Source organism: Betta splendens, chromosome 2 (assembly GCF_900634795.4).
Source record: "Betta splendens chromosome 2, fBetSpl5.4, whole genome shotgun sequence".
Taxonomy (NCBI): Eukaryota; Metazoa; Chordata; class Actinopteri; order Anabantiformes; family Osphronemidae; genus Betta; species Betta splendens.
The window spans coordinates 21,808,169-21,833,780 of NC_040882.2; the positions used below are offsets into that span (position 1 = coordinate 21,808,169).

A 25,612-nucleotide genomic window follows, 5' to 3' on the forward strand; every position below is an offset into this window, starting at 1 on the left:
CATTTACAGGAATGCTGCATTCATGGTGCATGGGAAACGTTGAACAAGCTTGTTTTGTGAGTTACAGTACATGAAGTATTCAAGGATGCATTCAAGGTTTGAAATATGAAAATCAAGAGTGAATATGACCAAAGAATGTTGTTCGTCATGTGATTTATAGTTTGATATTGAAATTTAAGGTCAATCAATAATGTTCATTGATAACTTCATTGAATTTCCAACAGTTTAATGTATATTGACACATTTACATGTCAAGGCTAAAACAACATTGAACTAATGACATGTGACACCTTATTATTTTTCTAAAGCAAATGTAAGCATAAAATAATCAAGTAAAGATCAAAAACACCAATGTTCAGTTTTATTACTTTACTTGCAAAGTAAAACCCTCCACGTTTTTTATTACATTGGTTTACTATAATGACAGTCATTTACAGTAAACAGACCTTCATGTTAATCAAACACTGGGCTGGTCTCATTCCAACAGGTGCGTCTCAGGTACTTTCCCATTATCAATTATCTGAAAGTGTCCATGTTAGTCTTATATGAAATCCAAAAACTTACTGTAAGTCTGTTGTGATCTTAGTCTACCTGAGGACATTCTATATATAGAGAGAGAATTACAGTGGATAAACATCGCAATCAACACACAGTTATAAATTAGTCACATGATCGTTTGGCTGCTGTTCCATCATGAATTCCTCCACACAGGTATAGACGTCTGTCTGGGGGCCACACGACTAAAACATGGTTCAAATTCTTCACTTGTTAGCAAACATTCGTCAGTGAGCTTCAGACACACAAAACAAAACTCCACCTTACAGCGAGGACAGACCACGTTTTTACACTCTGTGTTGTCGTGCTGCAGCAGGATGCCACAGGTGGGACACGCTCTGATGGACGGACACCTACTGACTCCTACAGACTCAAACTCGGCATACGGGCAGTTTTTCAGCGTCTTCAGTGACTGGTTGCGGCAGCCGTGGTTGTCGCAGCGGTCTGAACGTGGATCAGGACCCTTCCACTCCCTCAGACACTGCCAGCAGAAGTCATAGCTCCCACTTCTGTTCACTGAGCAAACTGAGCAGTGAACTCTGAGATTAAACAGGTCGGTTCTGACCACAGGAGATTCACATCCAGGACACTGAAGAGGGAGGTGGAGTTTATTATTCTACCATCATGTAAAGGTGATAGAATGCACATTATTAAAGCACTCACTGGTCTGGTGTTGGCTCTGGCAGCGTTGGAGCTCATGGCTCTTTCAAAGAGCTTCTTTTCTTCAGGGGTCAGTAGAGCCATTTTACAAACCTCCTCATAAGACCATTCTACGTTACAGCCAGTTTGTCCACACACAAACCTGCTCTCACCCTGAATGGAAACATGGAAAAGTGATTAAATCAAAACTAAAAAGTTTGACTGACATTATTCAGAAGACAACAACGTTTGTATCTCCACTGTTAGACATAGATTCAAATGGATCTGAATTCTATAATGTCCATAATGATAAATGCCAAAACACCAAGAAACTACATTTCTTTGAAACTGGACCTTTTATAGGTCATTCTGAACAACAACAAATTCAAAATCAATGTCAGTATATGAGTTTCATTTAGTTTGAATTTGTATCATATATGATACATTGGGTCACAATGCTAAACAATTGTCCCTGAAATGCCCCTCAGTTAATAATTGCCCCCCTGGTAAAATATCTATACATTGCAAATATCTGATTGTATACATTGAGTTTTTCAAGAAGAAAATATCACACTAATTTTATTTATAGGGTAAAACACTTTTCACTTGCACAGCTGCCATGTGTCTTGACCACTAACCTCGTCCAGCAGCCTGTGACACCAGTTGGTCAGAGACGTGGGTGTGACAGCGTGACCACAGGACATCAGAGCTCTACGAGACCTGAAGCCTTCACACAAAACTGAGGAACAAAACAGAGAAACTGTGACCTCACAGACACATAAACCTTAAAATAGGGAGTCGTATGACATTTTACTTACAGTCCAACTCATCCTCTCCATCCACAAACATAAGCGCGGGGTCCTGAGGGTCGTAGCACTTCTCCTCAGTAGAAGAATAGCTGCAGTCACTCAATGCTGTGAAATCATATCAGGTAAAATTAGAATCTGAAACTTAAAAGGAAAAGCTTTCATTCCTTTTTCATTTTTTCTGGTCTCATGGTCTATTATGTTTCATCTCATTACTATTGTTAACATGTACAGGACTTATCATGCTACCTGTTGGTGGTGGCACACATAGGCACGTAGGCAGCAAATCAACATTCTGTCCTCAAAATTGATGTTAAAACCAGTAATATTTGGTGAGTGTTTAAAAATGGCCCGGCTGAGCCCTGAGCATCAGAACTGGACCACAAAGCAACAGACTCATGAAGTATATATATTATATCACATGGATGGACAGCGCCTGTGCAGCTGGTCTGGGGAACACGTGGCTCAGGTAGAAGAGGAGGTGGTGGAGGCAGAGGAAGCTTTCATGTTATGTCCATCAATGTGGACGTTCCTACTAAACCACCTCTCTAATCACTGCTGCGAAACATGTTAGATAAAAGCTTTAGTGTTCATTTTTAAACGATCATCTTCACACAAACACCAACCATCATGTACATCTTTTCAGGTTTACAGTCATGTCTTATGGTGGACTTGTCTGTCATTAATTTTCATCCTCTTTTTGCGTTGATCTGCTTCCACTTACTTGGGGACGGCGGGGTGGGGGGTGGAGGAATCCACACTGTACGGATGCCTGGAGGAGGAGGGGGCGATAGAAGCGCGCGTGGGTGCAGGGTTTTAGTTCCACACAGCGTATTCAGCCTGCGTCCATTCACTGCAAACACGTCATAGTTTACATAGAGAAGTTACAGTAAATGTCGCCCCTGGTTTGAATGCGTAAAACTCACTGAAATGTTGGTAACTTTATAACATCGTCTACATCAAATAACATTACGTCTGACGGTAATTCTGCTGGTTCTCGTCTGTTTGTTTCCGGTATTTACCTTGGATCCAGTCCAGACCCTCATCCTCCGTCTCCTCCGTCCTGGTGCTGTTCGGGTGGACCCTGTACGCATCTCTGGACCTGCGCCTCAAACTGTTGCCCATTCTGTGTTCGGCTTTTATTCGATTTACTCTCCGTTAACAAGACTGTGTTTGTTCCTTAGCAGCAACTTATTCGACCGTAAAGAGCTTCTACTTTCGCTATCAAATCCCACAATAGAAGCACGGGAAGCACCAATTTCTGACCGAGTCCCTGTTTCGGGTGCATTAGTTAATATAATACTCCAACGCCAATCACAGTGATACACACTTTTTATAATGGTGGTTTCCAGATTGTTTTTTTATTCTGTGGCGTGCTTAGATTATTTTCTAACGACATACGACTGGCAGCTTTTCTCTGAGGGCGGAGACAGATTGTAAGTATAAACCCAGCATCGTCTCCAGCCCACGGACAGAGCCTGAAGGCACCAGCTGAGCACATAACATGGAGCCCGTCCTGGTTTGTCGTCCGACACATGAGCGTCTCCACAGACCAGTCACTGCTCTCAGTCCCGCAGGAGACAGGGCGCTGGTCGACGTGAGCGGTCTCCTAAATGTGGAGCAGCTGAAGCGGAAAGCAGTGGATGTTCTGCCCTGGAACCAAGGTAATAACCAGTCCTGAGTCAAAGAACTACAAGAAACGAACTTCTATCCATTACAGTTTTAAATCTCACACTGTTTTTATGAGCTGATAAACGTGTGAATGCCTACTGCGATGCCGGTGATGTGTTCAGCGTCCCCTTAATGGCTCGGACATTTGATTTTCTCTCCTTGCGCCTCTCTCTGTAGGTCAACATGTGGACAACGTGCAGCTCATCCTCGATGGGCAGATGCTCATGGAATCCACTCCACTGTCTAAATGCACCTTCCTGCCTGATTCTACAATCCACCTGGTTCTGAAGGTCCATGGAGGATAAACAGTCGGACACTGACCACGTTTATGTGGCACATTTCTAATCTCACTTTCCTGCATATGAGATTAAAATACTGTAGTTTATCGTTACTGGGCTTGGGCATTTGTAAATGTTGTTGGGCTTTCTCATTCTCCTTTATTTAAACCCACTTTGTCATATTCTCTGCACTTTGTTTATAATAAATCTACATTATCCAGTATTGGCTCTTGTTCATGTTTCTGGATGCATTTATATAGTAACATAGGCCAGAAACAGTGATTTGCTGATGAAAGTGGGAGAAATGAATGTCTTCAGACTGAAAAACCGTATTCTCTTTAAACAGCATAACATGCACACAGCAATCAGGACCTACAACATGTGAACACTCTCAGAGCTGCCGTGTTTCAGTTCTGCTGATGCTACAGCTGCTGCACTGGAGTTTAAGATGAGAGCTCAAGATTCAGTGTTACAGTAACTGAAAGGGTTCTGATAATATGGACACATTAACCGTTCAGGAAGCTGAATCCTTCATACACAGCCTCCTATCTGGGATATCCGGTTGCTGTCACTTCCTGTGCAGTTACAAGAAATCATGTGGCTCCAGCATTTTTTTACAACCTGTAAACAACCTCATTTTGGCATTGACTCTTTATGTTGATCACAACTAATACTTTTATTCTGTGTGGTTTTAATTAGCTGCTGCATCAATGCTGAACTTCTCAGTGGCTGAAGCTCCTGGTTGAACATTGAGCAATTCCTGTGATTTCACATGAATGCGCACATAAAAATGATGAGTCATGCATTTACAGCACAAGTCTTTACTGCAAAGTTTAGTATCAAAGCCAGTGTCGTCCAAATTAATGTTATGATCAATGTGCAGTGGTTAGAACTGATGTAAAAGTAAGACCCTACAGTCACACAGTGTCTACAATGTCAAATATTTGAGACAAATGTTTGCAGCAATTATATAATATTGACCATTTGACAAATACAGCTGCAGTATAAACCAGTACTAGACATCTTGAGCTTTTATAACATCAACAGCTGTAATTTATGGTCAGAGAAGATTGAGGAATCAGCCCTGAAATCACTGGGGAAGACAAATTAATGAACAACTTAGATGTTTTATTCAAGAGCTTTGTCGTCACATAGATAGTAGCAAGGAAAAAGATCCACATCAATAGAAAAGCTGTGATTATCGTAATGCCCATCTTTCATGTTCAAATGTGCCCTCATATTTCATTTGGTTTACATCATGTTTATATATACACTATGATATAGTATGTATCTATGTGTATGTACAATAGTATGTGTATTTTATATATATATTGTTGTTCTTAGAAAGGTGATTTTATTACCCTATATGCACATGAAGAGATATTGAAAATAAAGCTAACTTTGACTAAATATTTAATATCTCACATTGCACAAGGAAGAGAAAAATTAAATGTTTGATACTTTAAGAACTGCCTTAATTGTCTGAATGCTCATATTCTACTTGTTTTTACTATTTTTTCTGCCACACAGGCACAGACGTCTGTCTAGGAGCAGCAACACTGCACTGATGAAGCTGTGTCACACTGAGACACACAAAGCAGAAATACTTCCTACAGCGAGGACAGTACACATTTTTACAGCCGCCCTTGTCGTGTTGCTGCAGGATGCCACAGGTGGGACACGCTCTGATGGACGGACACTTCACATCCTCCAGCAGCATTTCTGGGCAGGTCTGCAGCGTCTTTACTGACTGGTTGCAGCAGCCATCGTTGTCGCAGCGGTCTGAACGTGGATCAGGACCCTTCCACTCCCTCAGACACTGCCAGCAGAAGTCATAGCTCCCACTTCTGTTCACTGAGCAAACTGAGCAGTGAACTCTGAGATTAAACACATCGGTTCTGACCACAGGAGATTCACATCCAGGACACTGAAGAGGGAGGTGGAGTTTATTATTCTACCATCATGTAAAGGTGATAGAATGCACATTATTAAAGCACTCACTGGTCTGGTGTTGGCTCTGGCAGCGTTGGATTTCATGGCTTTTTCAAAGAGCTTCTTTTCTTCAGGGGTCAGTAGAGCCATTTTACAAACCTCCTCATAAGACCATTCTACGTTACAGCCAGTTTGTCCACACACAAACCTGCTCTCACCCTGAATAGAAACATTACTGAACACTTCTTAAAAAATGTCTTTAAATTTAAGTAATTGTAAATAAAAAACTTAAGAGAACTCAACTTAAAAAAAATAGTAGGCTGAAATGTTTATTTTGAGTTCAATACACAATCTTCATTTAACTCAATGTCTTGGTGGCAACTTATCTGCTAAATTTTACTTAATATCTTAAGTCAAAGCTAAATTTTAATTTCAATTACGAAATTCAACTTAAAGATGCTCGAGATTAGAATTTCTACTAAATTTTATGTATATTCTACTCGAATAATACAATAAACTTGAAGAACATAGTGGAATTGTTTTTTAAACTAGACATGAGTTTACCGTGTAGCACTTTGTTTCTCTGTGACCCTAAAGCACTTAATTATTAACAAACGTAAACACATAAAAGTGTGGTCTGCAAGAGTGAGTAATAAATTAAAAAAAGAATCAAAAATCTCTCCAGTGATTAGTAACAACTTGCATCATCCAGTAGCTTCAGACACCAGTTGGTCAGAGACGTGGGAGTGACAGCGTGACCACAGGACATCAGAGCTCTATGAGATGTGAAGCCTTCACACAAAACTAAGGGAAAACACAGAAACTATTACAATAGTAGATGGAATGCAGAAATTACACACGTGGTACTTTAAATGATTGCAATACATGACAATTAACATCAGGTTTGAACATAAGTTTTCATTTACAGTCTAATTCATCCTCTGTTTCCACAAACTTAAGTGTAGGGTCGTTGGGGTCGTAGTGCTTCTCCTCCCTCACCCCTGTAGAATAACAAGATGATTAAGTCATTTTATAAGAATTCTATCATTTTTGCTTAAAATGTTTCTATGTCTATGCTTTTCTCTTTTTATGTCACTGATTCTGAGAGAGTGAGGAATATTTTGTTGACACCTTACTCAGATTATGTCTGAAGAGCTCAAGTTGAGCCTGGTGAAGGGCAAACAAGTCAGTGTTGTCCAGCGCATTTAGTCGAGCACAATGTCTACGCCGCGCTGCTGAAGAAGTGCAAAGACAGGCTGAGGGTTAGATACAGAATGTGACTGAAAGGTTTATTTTATAGTTGAAGGATGAAAACTGCACATTTATTTAGCTGCTATGAAAATGAAAGACTGGTTAGGGTCCGTGTACGTTCTAACAGTTTGATTTCTCCCTCCAGAATAAAAGCTGGGAAAACGACAAAAAGAGTTGTTTTAGAACCGTAGGACCGGTTAATGTGTCTGTACACGCTGTTGCACACAGCACCAAGTTGTTTGTGTTGGCTGTCATGGTCAGGACCACAGCTCCCAGTAAGTTCAGTAACTTCGTACTGTAACGAGAGACCCCCCACCACCACACACCCTGTAAAGTCTGGCGTCACGTTAGACGCCAGACGCGCGGCCTAAGAAAATGAGATTCTTATTTTGACACACAGCACAATGACGACAGGAAGCCGGTGCTCAAGGGCAACTTAAGTAATGGATTTATATTTTCCTTTCCAGACAAAATCGGCTGAAATCAAGCCGTTTTCTGGTTAAGTTGTCCGGAAGATAAAATACAAGGACATCCGTTTTCTCGTTTCTCTTGATATAAGTGAAAAACTGAATTTAATCACAGCACCGTGTTAAAAACGAATAAACGATCTGATAACAGTGTTTTCAAAAGTAAACCCTGAACTGGATTCAAAGCGGTTTCCCGTTTTGAGGAAAAAAAGTCGTTTTCTCGTTTTCCCAGCTTTTATTCTGAAGGGGGAAATCAAACTGCTAAAACATACACGGACCCCCAAAGGAAAAAAACTACACTTTAAAGCAACCTCTTCAACCACTATAGGCCACCTTATCAGTCATTTCATAACATTTTTCCCTCTTTTAATTGTAATATTTATCACCTGCGATCCTGCGTAACATGTTGACTTTCTGTCTGCACCGTCCTGCGCTCATTCACCCTTCGCCCTTAGCTGTGCTAAGCTATGTTTTCTATTCTTTCACTTTTGTTCTCAGTCATTCGTGTCAATAAACAACCTGGAACGTACCTTTTTTTCCTGTTGGTGTGGACGGTGCAGGAGCAAATGTTTAACAGCGGGCTCCAGAAAAACATGATGTTGTCAAAGGGAAGCTGGAACCAATAATCCTCAATTCACAAGCTACAGTTGCATCCTGTTTAGGAAACACTGCGACCTGTGCCATGCTCTTGGCCGTGTGCAACAATCAGGTCGAACGCGAAACTACCTGTATGAAGTTAAAGCCCAATTCAATCAACCATGGTTGAAGTACAGGACGACGCCAGCAGGTGGCAGCACGTGGAGGAGCTCCAGTATTTTTTAATTAACCAAATAAAACCCATAACGTCTCTACGTCGTTATCTACGTCAAACACTGAAAGTAAATTTACAGTAATGTTAAAACATTTCACTCATTAATGGTCCAGACACTGAACTTTAGTCCGATGCTGACACTCCGCTTCCTCACTGTTGGGTTTTACGACCCTTTGCGTTCACTTAACGCACCACGGTTTATTTATGTTTAGGGTTTTTAATATAAAGGCAGGAAAAACATTCAAAAACTAAACATTTGTGTGAAACATAAATACAACTTTGTGCAAAAATGAACATTAAAGTAAGACAACTAGGATAAACCCTGTAACTTTTTTATGGCTTATGAATCATTTACAAAGACAGCATTCCCAATCTTCAGTAGTTGCTTTCTTAAGTGTGTCTTTATCTATTTGTAAGCACTGTGCATGAAACCAGCTGCAACAGCCATCACACTGTGTCTGTAAAAGGGCAGATGAATGACCATTTTATAGCATCTGAATGAAAGTCTTTCACGCTGTAATATTTAAATACTACAGAAAACTGAAACATAATGATCATCTATTGCTGAAAACAAAAACGGTACTTTACCCAGTCTGTAAAGGATGGTACTGATCCTGGTGGCTTGGTGATAGAGCACATGGCACAGTTATTCTGTGTTCAACACTAAAATAAATACATAATACAAAATGTATATATTAACACATTCATTATTGGATTGAATGCACTTATTCACTTTTCTCAATACAGACTGAAAAAAAAAGAAAATCTTATACACTGGAAGCATGTAATATTTCACACGCCATGTTGTGCATTCCTGTACCATTTGTTTCCTTGTCTTTTTCAATTCCATATTTGGCATATTTGGGAACCTGGCCATCCAAGTTATCCAAGGTACTTCCAAAATTGAGTCTTGCTGCAGTGTGGTGAAGATCATCATCCCTCCTGATTTATAATCATATGATGATAGTTAGATGAGCACTGAGGCACAGACAATAATTGTGAAGAAGAATAGAATAGATCTCAGATGTCGGTGCATGCTGCTTAGCCAAATAAAATGTTTAAGGTCTATGTTACTGCATCAGAGCTTTTTATAATTAATTATGTGCCAGAACGATTTACCTTTTCATTATTGTCATCTTGATGAGCCTCCTCTCCCTTTTTTTGGTGGGTGTCTTCGCCAGATGACATTAAAATTCAGTCTTGTTATGTTATGGCATAGAGTCTAGAATCATACTTACATACTTACGTAAAATGTATAATTAAAATGTTGGACAGTTATTTTTAAAAAATTACTGGAATTTTATATATACACTCAGCAAATATTGCAGTATAATGCAAGTTTATAAATGACAACTCTATTATCAATGATAATTACAGTATACTTTATCTGTCCCATTTGGAAAAAGTACACTAACAACTATCAAAAAATTTTATTTCAGTTACTGAATATACTGAAGTATCTGTCTTAGTATAATTTTTTCGCTAAGTAACTAACTCAGCATAAGAGCCTTTTGTACCCTTTGCTTGCCCTTCAAGGAATCTCTGAACTCTCTCAAAAGACCATTCAGGGTCATCTTGTAAGTCGCCACTATGTCATCCAGTCTGGTTTGCCGTCATCTTTGAAAACGGATCCTCTTGAGGTCCCACTGAGTTTTTTCTATGATCCCCTGTGCATCGTTGTCTTGAGAATGAAAATTATGATAGCAGAAATTTTTTATTTCAACATGTTTTATAGCCAGAGACAAGGACCGACATGGAACCAGAGCCGAGAGACGATGAGGAACTGGAACCAGACGAGACACCGGAGCCAGAGACAAGAGACAAGTGGAGGGGCACCGAGGTGTAGGCCTCGTTGCAGCTGGCGTACAATAAGTCCAATGGTGTATTGTCTCTGGTGGAGTATGTAACATATTGTGTTTCTCTCACTGGTCCCAGATCAGCATTGTCCCTTTCCCAGAGATGAACCCAGGAACTGAAGATAGATGTCATGACCCAGTGTGAGCTGATAAGATCCTAAACTGGCAGCTACAGAACACTAGCTACAGTAGCGTGTGTTCATCGTGTTAACTGTGCTATACTTTAATGTAAATATCAAACTCAGACATGTCCCATGAGCTCTACTGTTGTGCACTGTAATACTTCATTCACTGGAGTAAATAAGCAAAAGGCTTCTGCTTCCCAAGTCAATGCTCTACCCACTGAGCCACCAAATGAACTTCATGATTTCTGTTAGAACACTATTTTGATCTTAGTGTGTTACTGAGCAGGTCGTACAGATGTTAAATCCTAAATAAATGCATTTTGCCATCATAGTCACAATCTCACAGTGGAACTTAAACATGAAGCAATAAAAAGAAACGTATATGTTTAACATTAAACTGATTTATTGAAGCATGTGTTAGATGTTTCTACATTGGAGAAGCCTCATCTTGACTTTCTTCTACTCTTTTAAAGTAAAAAAAATAAAATTAAAAAGTTAAATTAATCTATTTAGGAAGATAATTGAATTGAACAGCAGTAAGGATGAACAGTCAGATGACGAGTGTGCTTGTTATCACTGTTATTGAACATGGTTGTATGTCCTTTATTGATTAGAAGGAGGAAAACTGGAGGGAAAGGGAGAGGGAGCTTATAGAAAGAGAGAGAAAGAGGGAGAAAGGTTCTTAGGGTGAGAGGAAGAAGGAGAGAGAGGGAGGGCTTGACTAGAGGGAGGGAGCATGAATGGTGAGAGGGAGGGAGGATGAGAAGTTGACTAGAAGGAGGAAGCATGGAAGGTGAGAGGCAGGTAAGAAGAGAGCTTGACTAGGAGTCAGTGGAGTCCAGGTTCTAATTTTTGCAGCTTGAGACAAACAAGCTCAGTCTCCTTTTGTTCACTGAAAAGTTTAATGCTTTAGAATATAGGCTTAATTCAAATGAACTGAGGATAGTAGCATATAACAAACAATCCAAATACAGTCATATAGCCCAGAAAACAGTGGTAATTACAAAGTTATTCAAATGACACTTGAGACATCTGCTTCTGCTGTCTCGTGTACTTGTCCCATAGGTATTTGTACACGGATGTACCACGATGTTACAGATTTTACTTTACACATCGGAAGTAACCAGAGTCTGCTGCTACGACGTCATTAGTTCTGCCACACGGGTACAGACGTCTGTCGAGGAGCAACGCTGCACTGAAGGTCGCATGTCACACTGAGACACAGGAAACAAAACTCCTCCTTACAGCGAGGACAGTCAACGTTTTTACACAGTGTGTTGTCGTGGTGCAGCAGGATGCCACAGGTGGGACACGCTCGGACGGACGGACACGTCACAGACCTGAGCAGCATTTCTGGGCAGGTCTGCAGCGTCTTTACTGACTGGTTGCAACAGCCATCGTTGTCGCAGCGGTCTGAACGTGGATCAGGACCCTTCCACTCCCTCAGACACTGCCAGCAGAAGTCATAGCTCCCACTTCTGTTCACTGAGCAAACTGAGCAGTGAACTCTGAGATTAAACAGGTCGGTTCTGACCACAGGAGATTCACATCCAGGACACTGAAGAGGGAGGTGGAGTTTATTATTCTACCATCATGTAAAGGTGATAGAATGCACATTATTAAAGCACTCACTGGTCTGGTGTTGGCTCTGGCAGCATTGGAGCTCATGGCTTTTTCAAAAAGCTTCTTTTCTTCAGGGGTCAGTAGAGCCATTTTACAAACCTCCTCATAAGACCATTCTACGTTACAGCCAGTTTGTCCACACACAAACCTGCTCTCACCCTGAATGGAAACATTAATAGTTTAATTGGTTAGTTTTATACTAATAATTTGTTACGTTTGCTTTACTGTATGAAACATAAGGTGAGCAACAATCTACTTACCAAGACCGATGCTCAACCAGGTCACCAACATAAATATGAACATTAATACCAACTCACATCATCCAGTAGATTCAGACACCACTTGGTCAGAGACGTGGGTGTGACAGCGTGACCACAGGACATCAGAGCTCTAGGAGACTCGAACCCTTCATACAGAACTAAGGAAAACACAAAAAATACTCTGACATAAAGAATATTCTACTAGATCAGGTATCTGAAGATATTTCTGTAGCCTTGTAGAGTATAACATTAATTTGTTTAGTCTAATCCATAAACATTTACTGTGGATCATAAAAAGGCTCTGAACATTTCCACTTACAGTCGAATTCATCCTCTGTGTCCACAAACGTAAGCGTGGGGTCCTGAGGGTCGTAGCGCTTCTCCTTCGTAGATGAATAACTGTGACTCATGGCTGTAAAGATCAACATTTCATTGTTTAAAGTGTTTCCTTTCTATAAATGTGCTAAATACGTTGCTAACTTTAATTTTAACATGCCCTTTGTGGTTCTTACCAGCGAGGTCTGACAGGATGAACGGTTCACGCGTCCACGGAGGCGGAGTCATCGGCCGAGGTCGTGCGCGTCTCGTCAGGTCCAGCGCGTACGGATGCGGGGCTCTGCCTCCATTCAGCCTGGGGTGGTTGACCAGCGCACCGACATATGGATCATCCACAGGAAGTCCTATGTAGGCTAGAAATAGAAAAGAACCTGGTTGAGACGGAGACTGAACCTCTGGCACTCTATATCTTCCGTGTTGTTTCTTACTGGGGATCCAGTGCATCGCATTCACCGTCGTCCTGCTGCTCTGCTCACCTGCAGACCCGGACGGCATCGACTCTCTGCTCCACATGTTATGGTCTGTTCGTTAGTGTCCTCTCAGGTTCGCTGTCTGCGGGTTATGAGAGACGAAGGTGGTTTCTCTGTTAGCAGCAGAGAAGCCGTCCGTTAAAGTGCTTCCACTTTCATTTTCTTCACTTTATCAGGTTAATACGAACCTGGAAAGTCCCGACGATGCCCCGTTTGTCTGATGATCGTACGGTGTGAATGCAATGCGTTTTTTTTGAGGGTGGAGACAACTGTGCACAAAAAACAAAACAACATATTCGGTCCAACAAGACAACGAACCTCAACGCGCAACGCACAGACACCAGATTGGCTGCGTAGTCCTGGATCAACTTGAGTGACGTCATCCTGAACCTGGAGCAGCTGTAGGTGAGAGCAGTGGATGCTCAGGTAGGTTAACTTTTTAAACTCCAACTTTTCAGCTTCACCTCACCTCACACGAGGACCTATTTTGGACCTGCTGGGGCTAAAACACTGAGCCAACGCAACTAAAAGGAACCAACCTGCAGCATTAACTAATGCTTAAATGCTCTGACTGTCTGCCAGAAATCGGCTGCCGTACAGGAGCGTGCATCGACTGGTAAATGTGAAGTCAAATTAGGGTTACATTACATTTGTACGTGCGTAAACGGATTTGTACTTGTAGACTTAGTGGGGCTATACCATGCTTATACTTATAATTTGGGGCGTTAAAATTACGCACAAATCGTGGATAAATTTCCACGTAAAATAACGTGACCTTAATTTGCCTCCACGCTCTAATTGGCTAATGGACAAGAAGTGTCCTTTGACGCGGCACAGCAGGTCCTGAAAGCTCCACAAGCAGCAACAAGCTAGTCCACTGACTGATGATTTTAATTATATTTAATGAACAGACCGACATGACGGCTCATATTCATGTGTATGAAGTGTGACGTTACTCTCGTGATTTGCGGAGGTGATGCAGTTGCGCGAAACGGGTGTTTCTATCATAGTTAATGTAGCATGTTAGCCGACAGGCTATTAGCAATGCCATGCTATGTTACGATGCAGCTGGAATTAAGGTGGGTTCGTTCCAGTAACGCTACCGTTGTGATTCTGTGTGATCATTTATCAGACCCTAATAAATTGTCACGATCTGGGGTTTGTTTCTTGTTGTTTCCTTGGCTTATTTTGGTTCCAGGTTCCATTTCCGGTTTTATTTTGGTAGCACTCCCGGTTTCTGCGGGAGTTCACTCGCGCCAGCTGCAGTTCCTGCGCACCTCCAGGAGGAGGTCGCGCCAGCTGCAGTTCCTGCGCACCTCCAGGAGGGGGTCGCGCCAGCCGCAGTTCCGGCGGACCTCCAGGAGGGGGTCGCGCCAGCCGCAGTCCCGGCGGACCTCCAGGAGGGGGTCGCGCCCGTCGCAGTCCCGGCGGACCTCCAGGAGGGGGTCGCGCCCGTCGCAGTCCCGGCGGACCTCCAGGAGGGGGTCGCGCCCGTCGCAGTCCCGGCGGACCTCCAGGAGGGGGTCGCGCCCGTCGTAGTTCCTGTCGACCCCCAGGAGGGGGTCGTTCCCGTCGCAGCTCCGGCCGCACCTGCATCGGTTCCTGGCGGCCCGGCCCCGGCCGCACCTGCATCGGTTCCTGGCGGCCCGGCTCCGGTCGCACCTGCATCTGTTCCTGGCGGCCCGGCTCCGGCCGCACCTGCATCGGCTCCTGGCGGCCCGGCTCCGGCCGCACCTGCATCGGTTCCTGGCGGTCCGGCTCCGGCCGCACCTGCATCGGTTCCTGGCGGCCTGGCTCCGGCCGCACCTGCATCGGTTCCTGGCGGCCCGGCCCCGGCCGCACCTGCATCTGTTTCTCGTCGCGGTGGTCCAAGGAGGACGCCGCTGGTTCCCGTGTCTCGTCGCGGTGGTCCAAGGAGGACGCCGCTGGTTCCCGTGTCTCGTTGCGGTGGTCCAAGGAGGACGCCGCTGGTTCCCGTGTCTCGTCGCGGTGGTCCAAGGAGGGCGCCGCTGGTTCCTGCCTCGTCCCTGTCTCGGCTGCCGGACTGGTGGCCTCGCCCTCGGCGCCTCCTGCTACCTGGATGGCGCTGCGACGCCCGCCTCGACTCCTCAGTCTCTTGGACCAGCGTCCACCTGGAGGACGTTGCCATGCGGGGTGGTCCCCGGGGACATCGGCCCAGCTCAAGGGCACTAAGAGGGCCACCCTGGCTCAGCGGCGGCTGAGCAGGATCTCGCCGCGCCTTCACCCTCCGTGAAGGAATCCCTGATCTTCGTGTCTTCCCCGTTCGTGGACTTATGTGGACTCTTGTTTTGTTTCCTTGGCTTATTTTGGTTCCAGGTTCCATTTCCGGTTTTATTTTGGTAGCACTCCCGGTTTCTGTTTCTGTTCCTGCTTTACTTCCTGTTATCAGTTCTGTTCTCCCTAGCTCATTACCCACACCTGTCGGTAATCAGTTAATCACTCACCTGTGTATTTAGTCAGCTCCTGTGTCCCTAGTTCCCTGCCAGATTGTCGTGTTTCTTGTGAGTCCCCGAGTTTCATGAGTGTCTCGAGTTCCCTGAGTGTTCCGAGTTTCCCGTGTTTCCCGTGTTTCGTGTTCCTCGTGTTTTGTTCCTGTTTTGCCTTGTGTATCCTGCATGACCTGGACCGCCTGACCCTGCCTTATCGAATAAACCCGTGTCTAATCATCATCTCGCCTCCGTGCTGTGCATGTGGGTCCGCCGCCTGCTTCGAGTCCTGACATAAATACATTTACTTTAACAATGCTTTTTAACAGCCTGATATGTAATGTTTAGTTTGCAGCATTCACTTTTAACCGTCAGCTGAGACCTGCACCGTTCTGCTTCGCTTCCACCACTGTTATAGGCGCTAACAGCGCCTGCCGGCAGGTAACACGTTAGTCGGCAAGACGCTTCTGATCGTTCACAAAGGACACGACACAAAACACAAGTTAAACGCTACGCTCCGTGCATAGATCACTCTGTCGCGGGGAGCGCACGCTCTAAAAGATGGGTAACGTAAACCAAGGCATTGACAGGGACGGCATTTGCTCTTGACATGATTTGTGTGTGTGTGGTGTATGTGTGTGTGTGGCAGAGTGCAAACAATTCTTCCCCAGAGTTGTTATCTCCTTTTTTCCTGTTACTCTCATCACTCTTTTGTTTCTTTTAAGGGCTTTAGTTTTGATAGTTTTGCTTTTTCAAATCTCCTCTTTTGTATTTAATTTTTCTTTTAAAAGTGCATATGTCTTTTACACCGAGTGATTCTCCTTTTGAACCCATAACCAGTTTCCTACTCATGGAAACATGAAACGCATTAATAACCATATTAACTTTTTACTTTTAATTACCTTTAATTTTGCAATGTTGCTGTCTGGTGGTCAAGACTCAGATTGCCCCGAACCCGTCTTTCAGAGTCCGGCGGTTTCCTGCCTTAGATTTTTTGTGTGTTCCGGCCGGAACCTTCCCAAAATGCCTTTTTATCGGACGTCTCAGTAAAAAGGGAACCAACCTGATCTGGCGACAGAGCCTTTCACGAAGTATTTCCTCAACGTTAGGCCCCTCTAGGCCCGGGTCCCTCGTATCTTGAAAATACTTCACTCTGCGAACGCGCTCCATCTTTCAGAAGCCGTCGACCGACGTCTCACCACCCAGAGCAGACTTTGACGTAATTAAGAACGTGTATCATTGGGATTTTTTTTCTGGATCTAATTAATTTTCTTAATCAAATTTAATGTTTCAACCAAATAGAAGATATCTTTTCTTTTTCTTTTTTTTTCAACCAATTGAAATGTTTCAGCTAAATTAAAAATAAAAGTTCCAATCTTTTTGTTTTTTCCCAAATCAAAGGTGTTATCGGACGGTGGAAGGAGTACTTTGAGGATCTCCTCAACCCCCCCGACATGCCTTCTGCTGAGGAAGCAGAGGCAGGAGACTCAGAGGCGGACTCGCCCATCACCCAGACTGAGGTCACCGAGGTAGTTAGTAAGCTCATTGGTGGCAGAGTAGCGGGGGTGGATGAGATCCGTCCTGAGTACCTCAAGTCTCTGGATGTTGTGGGGCTGTCTTGGGTGACACGCCTCTGCAACGTCGCGTGGAGGAGGGGGACAGTTCCTCTGGACTGGACAACCGGGGTGGTTGTCCAGTACCCTGGTCTATGCCAGGGTACTGGAGGGGAGAATTCGGCCGATAATCGAACCTCGGATACAGGAGGAACAATGTGGTTTTCGGCCTGGTCGTGGAACGCTGGACCAGCTTTATACCCTCAGCAGGGTGTTTGAGGGTTTGTGGGAGTTTGCCCAACCAGTCTACAGTACATGTGCTTTGTGGATCTGGAGAAGGCATTCGACCGCGTCCCTCGTGACATCCTGTGGGGGGTGCTCCGGGAGTATGGAGTCCAGGGCCCTTTGCTAAGGGCTGTTCGGTCTCTGTACAACCGGAGCAGGAGCTTGGTTCGCATTGCCAGCAATAAGTCAGACCTGTTCCCGGTGCATGTTGGACTTCGGCAGGGCTGCCCTTTGTCACCGGTTCTGTTCATTATTTTTATGGACAGAATTTCTAGGCGCAGCCAGGGGCCGGAGGGGGTCTGGTTTGGGGACCACAGGATAGCATCTCTGCTTTTTGCAGATGATGTTGTCCTGTTGGATTCATCAGGCCAGGACCTCCAGCGTGTGCTGGTGCGGTTTGCAGCTGAGTGTGAAGCGGCTGGGATGAGAATCAGTTCCTCCAAATCTGAGGCCATGGTTCTCGACTGGAAAAAGGTGGTTTGCTCTCTCCAGGTTGGAGAAGAGTTCCTGCCTCAAGTGGAGGAGTTTAAGTATCTTGGGGTCTTGTTCACGAGTGAGGGAAGGAAGGAGCGTGAGTTTGACAGACAGATCGGTGCGGCGGCTGCAGTAATGCGGTCGGTGTATCGGTCCGTCGTAGTGAAGAGGGAGCTGAGCCGAAAGGCAAAGCTCTCAATTTACCGGTCAATCTACGTTCCTACCCTCACCTATGGTCATGAGCTTTGGGTCATGACCGAAAGGGCAAGGTCACGGATATAAGCGGCTGAAATGAGCTTCCTCCGCAGGGTGGCTGGGCGCTCCCTTAGAGATAAGGTGAGGAGCTCTGTCACCCAGGAGGAGCTCGGAGTAGAGTCGCTGCTCCTCCACATCGAGAGGAGCCAGCTGAGGTGGCTCGGGCATCTAGTTCGGATGCCTCCTGGACGCCTCCCTGGGGAGGTGTTCCGGGCATGTCCCACCGGTAGGAGGCCCCGAGGAAGACCCAGGACTCGCTGGAGAGACTACGTCTCTCGGCTGGCCTGGGAACGTCTTGGGGTCCCACCGGAAGAGCTGGAGGAAGTGTCCGGGGAGAGGGAAGTCTGGAACTCTCTGCTTAGACTGCTGTCCTCGCGACCTGGCCCCGGATAAGCGGATGAAAATGGATGGATGGATGGATCAAAGGAATCTCTCTCACCGAGCCGAGCCAAATTAGGATTTGAGTTTGAATCTGAGTTTGTGGATCTCGTCAGAGGTGATCCAGACGGGTGAGCAGTCCTCCCAGCTCTGAATGTCTGTAGAGGTTTGGAGGCTGAGCGACCCTAGTCCACAGGACTATCGTCCCTGGTCACACCGTCCAGACGACCTGCCGCGGGATCCTGCCGAAAACGCCAATTTCTGTGGTGGAAATTTTCCATAAAGAAGCAGATGAGAGAGTTGTCCTTTTGTGCGATTTATTGAAATAATAAAGAAAATAAAAATAATGGGGAAAGCAAATAAAAAGCATGGATGTTGATCGTGCACATCAACAAACCAAAAACCAGCTGGGGAGATCAGTGCACACACCATGAAGGTGTGATGCAAAGAGCCCACGATCCTCAAGTTGCTTCTGCCTTTTAGCTTCTCTGTCCGACTAGGGTGGAATGTCTTTCTAACCCAATCAAATGACATGCACCATCTCCTCCCTGTCGCAGTGTGTGTGAAGATATTTACGTTCTCACACCTGCATTGCTGACATCCAACTATCTGTGAGAAAGGAGCACAGAGTCTCAACAGACAGAGACACAACTCCCCGACCTTGGGTTTGGGAGCTAGAGTTGAGAGTCTCTCAGGCAGAGACAACCATTGAACAATCTAGGTGAAATGTCAAATGCATACAGTAAGACAAAACATAAGATATTAATTGCAGAACATAAGTCATAAATCATATAATAACTGCATAGAAGTAAGGAAGACAATTTTTCCCATAACAGCTTCTACAATGTCGTAGTACTCTGACTTTATTTCACATTTATCTTATGGTTTGCGTTGTCTTGCAGTCACTGATGGACGGATTGTATTATTGGACCCTCCAGAAAGCACATGGTCTGGGACATTGTGTGAAGCAATGTAAATAATATTACATTTTATTTTTTAGGACATGAAGAAATGATGAGTGCTTTGGTGCAGAAACCTTAATAAAAGTGATTCTGACAAATCATGTGTCTTAAGAGTCTTCCATCTCTGTGGTCTACTTGGTTCACTACTGGATCATCTTGATCATCTTCAGCAGGAGAAGGAGGGTGGCCCTGCTCGTATTGTGGCAATGTTGTGAAGGACAACACAATCCACTATAATGTCACATACCCTCTCTGGACTGACCCTGAGGCCACGCAGACACTGGAACCTCGCCTTCAGGACGCCTGTGGTCATCTCCACCTTGGCCGTGTTCTGCTGTGGGCCCGGTTTAACCGTATCTGTGGTCCAGGTTCAGGTTCAGGGTAGGGTGTCATCAAACAGGGCACCCTTTGTCCCCCAGCAAGAAGCCATTGTCAGTAAAAACATTAACTTGTGTAAATTACAACATACCCTGTTGAAACGTGAACATTCTGGAATCATGTACTGACCCTGATCATTTGGCTTCAACATTACTGATGAGATGGGTTGCATCAAATATTACCTAGTTAATGAAAACAGTAATGAGTTTAATGGTCTTTAAAACAAAAAAATTCTCAACAGGAAATAATAGTTGCCTGCTGTCATGGACTTAGTTATTTAGTCACTTTTTTTGTTCATTTCCGGTTTTACTTTGTCACTATTTCCTGTTTCAGTACTCATGCTAATCAGATCCAGCCTTTCTTCCGGTCCTTGTTAAACTCACCTGTGTCTCATCTGTAATCAACCTACCGGTATTTAAGCCTCAGTCATTGCCACATCAGGTCGCCAGTTTCTCTGTGTTTTATAGCCAGCATTACTCTTGTCTAGATATCGTGTATTACCCAGCCTTGTGACCGCACCTTGCCTTTGCCTAGCCTCTGATAGAACCTTGCCGTGCTTTTTGACTACTGCCTGTCCCTGACCTGTTTTTGCCTGTACTGTGTATGACCTTTGCCTGCCTAACTACGAGCCATTAAACCATCAGTTTTACTCAAGCTCTCGCTGTGCATTTGGGTCCTATTTTACGAAGTTTGTGACACCTGCACATTGATACTTTGAAATGACTTCCTAATAACATAGTCTCCCTCATTGACTGACAGAGCTTTAATAGGAATGTGGGCGCTATCGATGCAGCCAATCACGTTTGGAAACTCTGAAATAGAAAGTAATAAAATAATACGGAAAGTGCCATAGATTATCATAGAAAAGACAAGCCTGCCACTCAAAAATGCCCTGATGCAAAAAACGAAGAGCTACGCACAGAATGCTTTCTGTGAAGACCCGCGTTTGTTAAGTTTGAGATGAAATGTTTCAAATGGTTCTCTAAATACATTAATGATTCTTAAGAAAAACGATAACGCTCCCTCCTTCAAATAATCATACGTGTCTTTATGACCGTCTCACGTCTCCAGAGCAGGTTATGTTCAGAGAGTAAGTTGCTATGGTTACATACATACCCTGAAAGTTACCTCCGTTTTTGGAACCGAAAGCCAAGATTAATCACTAACATACGCTCAAACTTACCTGGGTATGTCACATAACCCGTTTTCTGGAACACACCCCAGGTTAGGTTCACAGAGTAAGTTGCCATAGTAACTGACTCAGAGTTTCGATTACCTCGCTTCTTGAAACAGGTTTAACTTACCCCGCTGTTATGGGAAAAATTGTGTCTTCCTTATTTCTATGCTGTTATTATATGATTAATGATTTATGACTTATGTTCTGCAATTAATATCTTATGTTTTGTCTTACTGTATGTATGTGACATTTCACCTAGATTGTTCAATCGTTGTCTCTGCCTGATAGACTCTCAACTCTAGCTCCCAAACCCAAGGTCAGGGAGTTGTGTCTCTGTCTGTTGAGACTTGGTGCTCCTTTCTCACAGATAGTTGGACGTCAGCAATGCAGGTGTGAGAATGTAAATATCTTCACACACACTGCGACAGGGAGGAGATGGTGCATGTAATTTGATTGGGTTAGAAAGACATTCCACCCTAGTCGGACAGAGAAGCTAAAAGGCAGAAGCAACTTGAGGATCGTGGGCTCTTTGCATCACACCTTCGTGGTGTGTGCACTGATCTCCCCAGCTGGTTTTTGGTTTGTTGATGTGCACAATCAACATCCATGCTTTTTATTTGCTTTCCCCATTATTTTTATTTTCTTTATTATTTCAATAAATCGCACAAAAGGACACCTCTCTCATCTGCTTCTTTATGGAAAATTTCCACCACACCCGCTTTACGGGTTTAAGTTACCTCGCTTTCTGAAACCGAAAACTCAGAATTTTCCTCATTTCGGGAAAGAAACTCAGAGTTTCCACAAAACCACCTCCTTGAAACGGGCCCCAGGTGTCACGGACTGTAAGGACGCAAACATGATGCTGGACCCAGATGCACAGCCGAAGACCGACCAAGTTTTGACAATTTGTTTAATAAACAGCTCCATCAAAACAGGAAGCAAAAAACAAAATCGCACGGGCACAGTCAGTCACCAGGAGTAAAAACAAAGACAGACGTACAGACAAGGAGCGGGCAAAACAGGTAAATACAACGGCAAAACAGGAGCTTACTTGACAAAACGTTGGATGACTGTAATTTCACAAAACAGTCTGACAGAGAAATGAGGTGAATACTGGAGGCTAAATAGAGTGACTAACGATTAACACAAAACAGCTGATGGATCACTAGTGACAGCTTAACACAGCTGGTGAAACATATGACTGAGTGGTAGAACTGAACCTAGAACAGACAGGAAACCAAACAAGAAGTGTCAGAATAAAACCGGAAAATAAAGCAGAAAATAACAGTGACCACCAGATGCTGACCCATGACACCAGGGAACTTTCAGGTTTAAAGGTCCATGCACATGCAAAATTCACTTTTTGGACATTCTGGTACGTTTATTTGACTCCCTGGGTCATGTTAAGACACTCCTGGTGTGTTAGAAGTACGCCCCCTACTTATTTCACATTTTTGAGAGTTTATCCAATCTGGTTCAAGAACCATCGTTTCAAATTTGGCGGCCTGGATACGTCTGCATTCGCGCTGACCAATCACAGAACCAGCTTCGCCCCCCCCCAAACAAACCTGGACCCCTAAATGTACCTGAAACATTTCGTTTCAGTCACTCCAGTCACAGACAAAAGAAGAAGAAGTCACTCACTGCGTAGTCTACCATAGGAGGTGGCGCTAATGCACCTTTCAGTTGGTTGCCACCCGCCATTTAAAAGACAAAAGAAGAAGAAGTCACTCAGGTTGAAGAAGCGTCCACTTGCTGCTTCCCCAAACGTAAGTACATGCTTGATACTTATTTGATGTATGTACTCCAGAAGTTTCTCTGTTTATAATGTAGCTTCCCTCCTGTGTAAGGAATGCTAATTGCTAGAACCGTTGAATCTAACAGCTACAGCGACAGAGAGAGACAGTGTTGCAAGGTGCTGACACGTAATTTGGATGAGTCCAAGCCTCTCCAGCATTTGTCCGGTTCGAATCGTGTGATATATGGTACTGAGGTCATTCACTCAGCTCACATTATAGCTGCTAGCGCGATAGTTTCTAATGTTTATAATTACTACCGAGCCTGTCGTGTGTATGTTGTAGCCCAAGTAGACCCGGGAATTTGGGTTATGGCAGGTTCTATCTAACATGTGTGTTGTTGCTTATCTAGTCAGCTACAGTACTTTAGCTGTAAGCGTGACATGTTTTTTATACAGTCTGACGCATGCCAGCTACCGAAACGCGAGGAGGTTGCTTCTCAAACTGACACGCGGCTACCTTGTAGAAGAGTAGAAGAGTGCTCACCTCAGGAGCAAAGGTATGTACATTTAACAGCAGTGTTATCATTTGTTGGCCAATATGCAGTTTTATTTGACAGAGATTTTGCATTTCACATTTCAGTAGTTGTGGTACTGTATTCATAATCTGATCTATATTATTGTCTATGTATTTACTCTGTATGCAGTTGGTCAACTTATTTTGTTATTTTAGTCTGTTGACGTGTAATTTGTAACTCTAGTGTTATGGTGCAGATTATGTGAAAAATGTAATGGAGACCATCTTCAATAAAGTCCTGCTGGACTCAGGTGGTTCTATGGAGGACCTTGTGAACATTCCTGTCCCACCGGCCCTCTGAGCAGAATTTGAGCAACCTGATAGAAAGGAGGTCATTAATGTCATGCTAAGATTTAACAAACCAGCACTATAAAAGCTAAGTTGAAAATGTGTTTGCTCCAAACAACATTAAAACTGATCTAACTACCTCTATTTATTGTTTAGATTTGTAAAGGTTGTGAGATACATGGTAAATACTGGTCATTTCATTTATCTGCTATTCTATTCTTTATACCTTCTAGAGTGGTGTCAAGGAAAACAGCTGCATCCTCCATCTGTACAGCAGCTGCACTGCTTCCGATGTCTTCTAACACGTGAAGACAAAAAAGATCCTCACATTTCCCCAGCCAACTGCTCATGACTGTACCTGTTCCACTCCAGAAACTATGCTTTCAACATAACTATGAATCCTACCTGTTCATTTTGTGGTCTGCAAATTAAACTGTGACGGTAACTTATCCAGCATTATAGTGCTGGTGCATTGGTTTAAAATAAAGTTGGCTTTGACTATTGCTGTATCACTGAACTATTTTTGTATGTATATACCTAATGAGGGAAAACAGACAAATGTTTTATAATATTTCAGCTTTTATTGAGGTATTGCCAAAAAAAACAATAATTTAGGTATTTCACAGGTGGTCTAAGTCCAACATAGGTGCCTTGTCCCTCAGGAAACACTGCCCTGATCCAGACCAGGAAAGGTGGGATGACTTGGACTCTTCTCTAGAAGTCCCCAGCACCAGCTGACAAGACTTCTAGGCTAGATACCTGCAACAACTTGAGATACACACAGACATAGTACTGAAAAAAACAATAATTTCTATTAGTTATATATTAGCACTTGATATATCATACACCTTACTAAAAGCAATTAAAAAATATTAGGTCAATATATATTTAGAAACAAAACTATGTTTGTGAACCAGAGTTCCCAGGTACATTATGATTAATCTGTAAATAGTAAAATGTTCTAAATTTTTTTATGAATTTCTGAGATACTGATTTATTCCATGCATGTGTAATTGTCTGATATACTGTATATTAAATGTGTTCTGTAATGAATACACATTCAATCATACTGGCTCCAGTCCTCGATCATGAACCATACATGACAGTAGGTTTGGCAACTAGTTCAGGCATCTTGAGGGAAGCTTTATCGAAATTTTTATTTATTAGTAAAAGTAATAAACACATACAATATCTCGACAGCATAGTTTCTGTCACACTATGCCTCTGTAGGCATTCACTGTTCCTACTGTACATTGGCACTTAATTACAGACAAATACGGCAAAATATAAGCTGCAGCTGAAGATCCCGTTATATATAAAATATTTTGACACAGCAGCAGAACGAGAAATAAAAAAAACATGTAAAAATGAGTTTATATTAGTTTATCAAGCTATGCTCCCAAACAAGCTGTAGTCGAGTTATGAATATTCTGTTAATTTGCAACCATTAGTATTAGCGTTAGCAGCTAATCAAGTTGCGTATTATATAAATCAATAAATTAAATTAAACGTGAATCTGCCAATTAGACGTATCTTGCACCAGTCGAAGTGTAACCACTTCAACAGCCTCCCATTCGACTTCAGAGTCAGATTTTGGATCAAACGTATGGTTGAACTCCACTACGAGGACGAGTCAGCCAGTGTCGCTGTTACAATGGATTCAGTGACCGTGATGTTTGATTCCCGCGGCTGATCACGGCTATGCGCTTCCTCAAAGGGGTGTGGCGATCAGTTTAGCGTCCGACACACTCCGAAAATAGAGCGTTGTGGACGAGAGCTTAAAACACACATTTTCAAACGGGCCGTGTGGGCGAACTACAGCGGTTTATGGCATGAAAAGTTACAGACACCTTACTGAGACATCAAGGTCCAATTCTGCAATGTGGAGCATGAAAAAAGCGTGTGCATGAATCTTTAAGCGTTAAACAGAGTGTTCAGAACCGACGGGGGAGTTGTAACACAAGCTTTTTATTTTTTTTAGGATTTTAACCCTTCAAATGCCAGTTTTCCTATGTGACGTACT

General features: G+C 43.5%; 3 protein-coding genes and 1 long non-coding RNA gene across 9 annotated transcripts in view; 1 reads left to right on the forward strand and 3 right to left on the reverse strand.

Annotated features, from left to right (window-relative positions):
• Positions 1–209: 209 nt before the first annotated feature.
• LOC114851218 (ankyrin repeat and IBR domain-containing protein 1-like) lies at positions 210–3,297 on the reverse strand. Its single transcript, XM_029142912.3, has 6 exons — positions 3,023–3,297; positions 2,725–2,853; positions 2,013–2,108; positions 1,833–1,933; positions 1,219–1,368; positions 210–1,144 (listed from the first exon to the last, which is right to left on the reverse strand). Exons 1-6 carry the CDS (start codon positions 3,123–3,125, stop codon positions 692–694), a joined length of 1,032 nt encoding a protein of 343 aa, XP_028998745.1. The 5' UTR covers positions 3,126–3,297; the 3' UTR covers positions 210–691.
• Positions 3,298–5,056: 1,759 nt separating this feature from the next.
• LOC114867640 (potential E3 ubiquitin-protein ligase ariadne-2-like) lies at positions 5,057–8,169 on the reverse strand (the record flags this gene model as incomplete). Its single annotated transcript, XM_029170488.2, has 6 exons — positions 5,057–5,876; positions 5,951–6,100; positions 6,585–6,685; positions 6,808–6,882; positions 7,018–7,116; positions 8,130–8,169. Coding segments are annotated over 6 exons (882 nt in total), but the record flags the coding sequence as incomplete, so codon positions are not given.
• Positions 8,170–11,274: 3,105 nt separating this feature from the next.
• Positions 11,275–25,612, reverse strand: part of LOC114844204 (uncharacterized) — a 62,848-nt gene continuing 48,510 nt past the window's right edge. Inside the window, exons 2-8 of one of the 6 annotated variants that reach the window (XM_041068793.2) lie at positions 13,269–13,349; positions 13,039–13,162; positions 12,787–12,963; positions 12,594–12,686; positions 12,332–12,432; positions 12,024–12,173; positions 11,275–11,949 (exon numbers count right to left, since the gene is read on the reverse strand). In XM_041068793.2, the coding sequence (XP_040924727.1) occupies positions 11,539–11,949; positions 12,024–12,173; positions 12,332–12,432; positions 12,594–12,686; positions 12,787–12,963; positions 13,039–13,123 (1,017 nt within the window). In that variant the 5' untranslated portion in view covers positions 13,124–13,162; positions 13,269–13,349 and the 3' untranslated portion in view covers positions 11,275–11,538. Of the gene's footprint in view, positions 11,950–12,023; positions 12,174–12,331; positions 12,433–12,593; positions 12,687–12,786; positions 12,964–13,038; positions 13,194–13,268; positions 15,425–25,612 lie in introns of those variants that run through there. The other 5 variants (XM_029131382.3, XM_029131391.3, XM_029131410.3 and 2 more) reach the window with 5 other exon arrangements.
• LOC129603211 (uncharacterized) lies at positions 21,942–24,721 on the forward strand. The gene is made up of 3 exons (XR_008692927.1): positions 21,942–23,284; positions 23,499–23,632; positions 23,823–24,721. It is a non-coding gene; the product is annotated as an uncharacterized LOC129603211 (long non-coding RNA).